Consider the following 8,301-nt stretch of genomic DNA (forward strand, 5'->3'; position numbering starts at 1 on the left):
ACTCCTCAGCACCCTCTGGATGGAAGTCCTCCTCAGCACAGACACAGGAATAGCCCTCTGGATGGAACTCCTCAGCACTGAAATAGGTACAGCCCTCTGGATGGTACTCCTCAGCACTGAATTAGGGATAGCTAGTATTCCAAGGACACACGAGAGAAAAGGGCGACCGTTGGGGCAGGGCAGAGTCGAGTGGGACACAGATGATCCTGCAGTAGAAGCTGGGCAGGGAGACTGTGCTCTCTAAAGGATAGTCCACCTCGGATAGCACAGACTCACCCCCGTGTTCTTCTTCTTGACCAACAAGAAGAACAACTCACGTCTGCTTAACATTAGAGAAGTGAGTTTGAAATTTGTTCAAAAATTGTGTGTCCTAGGATGATGTACATATGACCACTGTCGATGAATATAATATATTCATCTTGAATCATTTGGAGGAGAAACAGAAAGCAAACCCATCACTCATATTACAACTTCTTCTGCTGTTCTAAAATAATTCTGTACATAAAATAACTTCTGTATCCACTTACTTTTTCCACTTAATATTTTTATTATATATTTGTTTTCAACAAAATCTTTCAGGGAATTTTTTACTTTACTTGTTCAAGTTTTCTTTCTGCATATATGTATGTGAACCTGGACCTGGAGTTACAGGCTGTTGTTAGCCACCATCTGTATCTAGGAGATGAATCCAGGTCTTCTGCAAGAACAACAAGTACTGTAACCATGGAGACACCTCTCCAGCCCACATCTAACATTTTGACTGCAGTGAGATCTGACACTGTAAGAGAAGCTGAGCTGGAAGTCTGAAACCCTGGCTTTGTTCAAACGCAAGGGCTTGGGTGTGCTGAGCACTCTGCCCAGGACTTACATTCCAGCCCACTGTTATAATTATCCTTTCATAATGTTACTTTCTCCTCCCCAACCTCTCAGTTACATTTTCTGTACATTGCATGTTGCCCTTACACCCATGATTTTCTTCCCTTAGTCACTTGATTACCGGGATTGCAGTCTTGTGCCATGACACTTTGATGTTTGCCTTAAAAAAAAGATGTGTGAAGATGTGTGATGATTCCTTACCTGTAGTCCCAGGCCTGATAAGGCAAATGCAGAAGGATTAAGAGCTTTTTTCAGCTGCAGTTTCATCATGATTGAGGCCACTTCTGCTGCACAAGTTCCCATTACAAAACATTTCCAATTTCTAAACAGTGCAATCGAGGTCTGTGATTTCTCTTATATTTGGTTGTGAGCCTGGCCTTTATCAGCTGAGCCAACTCTCCAGCTCTAGTCTGTGATTTCTCTGGCACTGCTGCTGTTAGTTTTTACAGTAAACTGACACATAGACCTCTCTGCTGCACTGCCCTGTATAACAATGTCTCCATGTCTGTTGTGGATCCTGATAAATGTTTTCCTTTCTTGACCCTTTACCTTGTATTTGGCCACATAAGTTACAAAGGGAAGATGCGCTGTGAGTCCTGAGATTCTGCCTGCTGATGCTCCCCAGTAGAGCCTACTCCCTAGAGGCAGACCCTGCCTGCTGAGACCCAAGAGGAACACAAGAGGGAGTATGAGAGGTAGCAGCAGGTGCCAAGTCCTGGTGACACAGGTGACAAGCAGGCCAATGAACAGGGGAGGCTAGAAGTAATCGCTTTGGAAACGCAAAATGGCTGTGCTCCTCAAGGATGGTTACGACATAAAAATTACAGATTTCATTCTATTTTGTTTTGAGATACGGTCTTTCTATAGAGCTCACACTGTTACTGAATTCATCATCATTTATGTGTATTTTGTGTGAGTTTGTGTGTGTAGACAGAGTCTCCTGTGACTAAGTCTGGCTCCTCTATGTGGCTGAGGATTACTTTGAAAGCCTGATCCTCCTTCCTCCACCTCCCAAGTGTTGAGCTTACAGAATTTTCCACCGTGCCTCTCTTATAAAGAAAGCTTCTTCTTTTGTTAAACTTAAAAACAACCTTTAAGTGTATGAGTGGATTCCCTGCTACATGTCTGTGTACCATGTGCATAACTAGTGTCTGCAGAGGCCAGAAGAGAGCATTGGAATCCCTGGGATTAGATTTATGGATGATTGTGAGCCACCATGCGGTTGAGCCATCACCGGTGGGTGCTAAGATTCGAACCTGGTGCCTTTGAGAGGTCAGGAAGAGTTCTTAATTCCTGAGCCATCTCTCCAGCCCTGACAAAAATTCTTAAAGAATCCACGGGTCTCAAGAATTTTACCTAATAGAACCCCCTTTTTACCAGTTTGTAAATAGATTCTTCAATGGTTTCAATTTCTCATTTTCTATAAAATGGAAAAAAAACATATTACTTGCCCCACTACCCTTTTAGAAACTGATTAATAGCATATGAATTGCGTGTGCACGCGGCATGATCTCTAGGTGATATCCACCCGCATACAGATGACCAAGCAGAGTGAAGGACGGAATATGACTTAATACACAGGCTCTGCATGGTGAACAAGGGCTCAGACAAAGTCAAGAGTCATAAGACATTTAATACAATTTGTTTCAGTTAGTCACGTGTCACAACTCCTTGAGGAGACTTCCCTCCTCACTAAGCAGAGGGTGAGGATTTGGGACCCTAAGGAAGGAGGTCAGATGCTTCCCAAAGTCAGCAAACTGGGAGCAGTGGATTAGAAAGTGTGCACAGCTCCGTGAAATTCAGAAGCTTATTAACTTTCTATTATATTTTATTTCTATTCTTTTGGAGACATGGTCTCACTATGTATTTATGGCAGCCCTGAACTCACTATGTAGAACAATCTGGTCTGTAACTCACAGAAATCTATCTGCCTCTGCTTCCCAGGTGCTGGGATTAAATTTGTATATTACAATGTACTTGTCTTAGTTTCTTTTCTATTGCCATGTGGAGACACCATGACCAAGACAACTTATAAAAGAAAGCACTTAATTGGAAGGTTGTTTATGATGTCAGATGGCGATTCCATGACCATCACGGTGGGTAACCTGTCAGCGGATGTGAGGCATGGCACTGGAGCCGCATCTGAGAGCTTACATCTGATCCATAAACTGGAGGCAGAGGGAGAATGGTTCCCATAGCTCATATATTTGAATGTCTAATCACTAATTGCTGAACTGTTTAGAGAAGGAGGAAGGGGTGTAGCCTTGTTTGGGGAGGTGTGTCCCTGGGGGTGGTCTTTGAGGTTTCAAACATCTTCACCAGGCTCAGTCTCTCTCTGCCTGCTGTCTGCTGATCAGAATGTAAAGCTCCCATCCACTGTTTCAGCTCCACATCTGTCTGCCTCCCAGTATGATGATCATACACCAACCTCTGAAACTGCAAGCAAGGCCCCAATTAAATGCTTTCTAGTGTAAGAACTGCTTTGGCCATGGTTCCTCCTCACAGCAACAGAGTGGTAACTAGGACACCTGACATCAACTTTGGGTTTGCATATACAAGTGCATCGTCCATATCACAACAGATACATGTTAATTCCAATACGAATATACATCCACCCAACACACATAATACCCCCATACATACACATGTAAACACACACATACATATATTTACCCCAATGCAATACATATCTCCTGTATATATATATATACATTTATACACCCCTATACATACACATACAAAGCCACAAACCAATATGCACACAGACACATACAACCCCACACACATACACTCACAGGAACACCCTCCACATATGCACACACCAGCATGCCACGTACTCAAACGGACAAACACCTACACATACAAACACACATAAATACATACACAGGAACACCTCTTACATATGCACATACTAGCATACACATGTACTCACACGGACAAACACATACAAATAAAAAAACACACACATATACAAGCACATACACTAACATACAAACACATACTTCTACACCCAATCATTCACCCCATATACACACATGAATCCTCCCTACTATAAACGATGACGAAATGTTCATGTGATTTCAAACTATCAATCGTTAGCAAAATATGACTGAAAAAGCCAATAATTAGAAATGACTCAATTTTCGACCTCCCAAACCAGGAGGGGCTTTCTTCACATAATTCCCCTCCTCTCCCTCCTCTCCCTCTGCTCGCTGCTTCCCCTTCCCTGATATGAAATCTCCATATTTTTGGAATTCTTCTCCCTCAACTCTCCACAGCAGCAGAACTGCAGGTGTATACCACCAAGCTGGCCTGCTTTTCCTTCCTTCCTTCCTTCTTTCTTTCTCTCTATTTCTTTCATTCTTTCTCTCAATTCTCTCCTTCCTTCCTCACTTCCTCTCTGCCTCCCTCACTCCTCTCTCTCTTTCTCTCTTTATTTATCTCTCTCTTTTTAAACATAATTTCTTTATTGATTCTTGGGAATTTTACATCATGTACCCCAATTCTGCTTTTCTCACAGTACTCCTATATCTGCCCTTCACCCTTGAATCATTCACCACAAAAGAAAATTAAAACACAATTACCAAACCAACCAAACAATCAAACAACCAGCAAACAAAACCAACCAAACAACCAAACAAAAAATCTCTTTGCCCCTCCATCTCTCTCACTTCCCCAACATCTACTCATTCGTCCTGGTGACATGTCCGCTATGGTGTGTCACACAGGAGACTGTTTTGTCCTATCCGCTTTCCTTGCAAACGTTCACTTTCATGACTCATCGGTCTGGTTCAAGACCTCTGGTTTCTGCTACTCCACCATTACTGGGCCCTCACAGAAACTCCTCTCGGCTATTCTGCTGCTGCTCTGAGTCACAGAGATCCTGCAGGTGTCATTCTGCCCTTCATGAGCTCCAGAGGGACACAGAAGGGGGAGATGTTAGGGTGGGCGACCTAAGACCCTGGGTGTGGGGCTGGGTGGCAGCTGAGTTGGTCAGTCTGGCTACTGGGGCCGCCCCGCCCGGAGTCAGATCTGCTTGTTTTCTTCTTCAGTCCCTGTCTGCTTCTCAGGGAGGCAGCGAAGGTTGGAGTTGCACATTATGGCTGTCCTCACAGTGGTAGAGTCAGATGGAGCCTCATCCTGCTTCCATCTGCTGTGGAGAAGGGTGCGTGTGTGGTAGGAACGTGGCGTTCCAGCCCTGTAGTGGTATGTCATTTGTATCTTATTAAATAAAGCTTGATGAAGTTCAGAGAGTCAAACAGCCACATTGATCAGCCTTACAGACCAGACAGTGGTGACACAAACCTTTAATCCCAGTAGTCACACTATTTTGCCATAGAAATCGGGCGGTAGGGGTGCACACCTTTAATACTAGCCCTAAAGAGGAATATAAGATGGGAGGAGACAGCTCTCGCAAACAGACTCATTCTGAGATTCCTAGAGAAAAAATGGCCATTCCAGACTGAGGTAGAGGTGAGAACCAGTGGCTGGCTGTTTTGCTTTTCTGACCTTCAGGTTGAACCGCAATTTCTGTCTGTCAGTCTTGATAATTCGTACTACCCAGTCTCACCACTCTGAGCCTATGTGCAATAGAGGCTCCATCCAAGACAAGAGTAAATCATGTGATTTGGAAAGGCACCTTAAAAGGCATCTGCCATGAAGGCCAAATTCCTCCTAGATGTTGCCCTTAATATTCCTTCCTCAAACTGAGGACGATATGACATCACGGATCATTGCTAAAAGTGACCAGACATAGGAAAGCAAAGATTACATTGAACATACAGGAATACAAAAATTTCATCTCCACACCAGCAGGCACAGGCTGAGATCATAAAAGCAATTAGATTTGATATCATAAACAATGTCATCGGGGATCTGTGTCACCGGCATGGACTCCTTTCTGAAGTCTAGATATCTTGATCCAACTATTGCATGTAAACTTTGGTGTTATTCTCTGTCATATGGTTTGGTCCAAAGGGGCCAAACATGTAGACAGGAGTTTCTCTTTCTGTCTATAACGAGGCTCTGAGGAATTCTGGTCCCAGTAGCCAAAGAGAGTCCCTCCCATAAATGACTGTTCTGTGGTTGTTCTGAACATCTTTTCTGCTCAGAAGACTGAGACCCTATACACCTGCTCCTCTCTAGCTAAGGACTTGACCGTGTTCCCAAGATATCACTAACTCTGAGGTTAGTGTGAGATGAACAGCGTCAGATAGCACCAACCGCCCTCCCAGGTAGGGTTACAGCAGAGGAGACACACACATTTACTGACTTGGGGGTGAAGTTACTTGAGAAACACCCCCTGCAACTCTTCCAGCAGCAGGAAGCCGATGTAGATGCTCAAATCCATTGGTTATCGCTTGTGACAGCACAGCACTAACAGGACGTCTCTGCTGCTCTGTGCTAGGAAGGAGGCAGAAGGAAAGCAGAGGTATAAACATGGCATAGCTATTCTTAGAGGCTGTATGGCCACTGGGATACTCAGGTAGGAAACACACCTTGGCGGAGTATTGGAAAGCAGATGTGTAGATGGCCTGGGCACATCCTGGGTTAGCAACTCTGTGAACTGATTTGCAGATGGGACCCTGCCTGGTGCCCTATTACCTCATGTCCATGCCTGTTTAGGTTTTGAATTTACTGTCTCCTCTTCACTTGGGCTCAGACCATGAGAGGCAGCAATCAGTCTGGAGTCTCTGAGTTCCTCCTCCTGGGACTCTCCAGGGATCCCCAGCAGCAGCGGCTCCTCTTCCTGCTCTTCCTCATCATGTACCTGGCCACTGTCCTGGGGAACCTGCTCATCATTCTGGCCATCGGCACCGACTCCCGCCTACACACCCCCATGTACTTCTTCCTCAGCAACCTGTCCTTCGTGGATGTCTGCTTCTCTTCCACCACTGTCCCCAAGGTGCTGGCCATGCACACACTCAGGACTCAGGCCATTTCCTTCTCTGGGTGTCTCACACAGATGTATTTTCTTTACCTGTTTGCTCTCATGGACAATTTCCTGCTGGCTGTGATGGCCTATGACCGGTATGTGGCCATCTGCCACCCTTTACACTACACAACAAAGATGACCCCAAAAGTCTGTGTCCTGATGGTGGCAGGATCATGGATCACAGCCAGTCCTAGTGTCCTATTACACACCCTGCTCCTTACTCGGCTCTCATTCTGTGGGGACAATGTGATCCCTCACTTTTTCTGTGACCTGACTCCCCTCCTGAAACTGTCCTGCTCTGACACACACCTCAATGAGCTGATGATCCTTACAGAGGGAGCTATTGTCACGGTCACCCCATTTGTGTGCATCCTGATCTCCTACATCCACATCACATCTGCTGTCCTGAGAGTCTCATCCCCAAGGGGAAGATGGAAAGCCTTCTCCACTTGTGGCTCCCACCTGGCTGTGGTCTGTCTCTTCTATGGCACCATCATCGCCGTGTATTTCAACCCCGCATCTGCACATTCATCTGAGAAGGACACGGCAGCCACCGTGCTGTACACAGTGGTGACCCCCATGCTGAACCCGTTCATCTACAACCTGAGGAACAGGGACCTGAAGGGGGCTCTCTACAAAGTGGTCCACAGAATGACCTTTTCTGTTTAATGAGAAAATTTGTAGTGCTCCTTGTTCCCCATCACGTTTCAGAGTTGAGTATAAGTTTGTAACTAGACTGTTTTAAGCTCAGCCAAAAACAATTACTTCTTTTCTATTAGGTGACCCTCATTCACCAGGTGCCAGTTGGAATTATCAAATCACGTGTCACCATCTAGTTCTGTCTTGAATTTTTTTCTCTTTTTTTTAAAGAGAGGGTTTCTCTGTAACTTTCAAACCTGTCCTGTACCTAGTATTGTAGACCACATTGGTCTTGAACTCACAGAATTCAAGCCTGCGTCTACCTCTTGAATGCCCTGATTAAAGGGTTGGGCCACTGCAGGGCTTGATAGTTCTTTTGGGTTCCTGGGAAGGGATCCAGACTCTGACCACCTTAGGTAAGAGCTCTACCCTTTACCACATTCTTCAACCATTCGTACTAACTTTAAAATTGTTTCATGTGCCTGTCAACTTGTTCCTTTTATCTGTGCATCTGTCAACTTCCTGTTCATGTGTTCGGTGTATGTCTGTGAATGAGTGAACAGATGACAGAGGTCATTCTTGGGTGTCATTTCTTGGCTACCTTACCTCTGATTTTTGTGTGACCATGACACTCATTGGACCTTAGGCTCATGAATCTGACTGGCTGGCAAGTGCGCCCCTGGAATCCACCAGTTTTCAGGCCCCAGTACTGAGATTACAAATTCCTTCAACTGTGTCCTGCTTTTGCATTGGTTCTGAGGGTTTACCTCAGTCCCTCATGCTTGGAAGGCAAGCACGTTAAAGACTGAACCATCTCCTGTAAGAGTCTGCACTTTCCAATGGATACCCAC

The 8,301-nt window shown here is 45.1% G+C and overlaps 1 protein-coding gene across 1 annotated transcript; it reads left to right on the forward strand.

Moving 5' to 3' along the window:
- The first annotated feature begins 6,541 nt into the window (after positions 1-6,541).
- LOC146892837 (olfactory receptor 1f45-like) lies at positions 6,542-7,480 on the forward strand. Its single transcript, XM_085694673.2, has one exon. The coding sequence runs from the start codon at positions 6,542-6,544 to the stop codon at positions 7,478-7,480; it is 939 nt and encodes a 312-aa protein (XP_085550799.2).
- Positions 7,481-8,301: the final 821 nt, after the last annotated feature.

The sequence above is a fragment of the Myodes glareolus genome, chromosome 9 (assembly GCF_982192425.1).
Source record: "Myodes glareolus chromosome 9, mMyoGla1.1, whole genome shotgun sequence".
Lineage (NCBI taxonomy): Eukaryota > Metazoa > Chordata > Mammalia > Rodentia > Cricetidae > Myodes > Myodes glareolus.

Coding starts and splice junctions, on each gene's coding strand:
- LOC146892837 (XM_085694673.2), top strand. CDS start 6,542: ATGAGAGGCAGCAATCAGTCTGGAGTCTCTGAGTTCCTCCTCCTGGGA.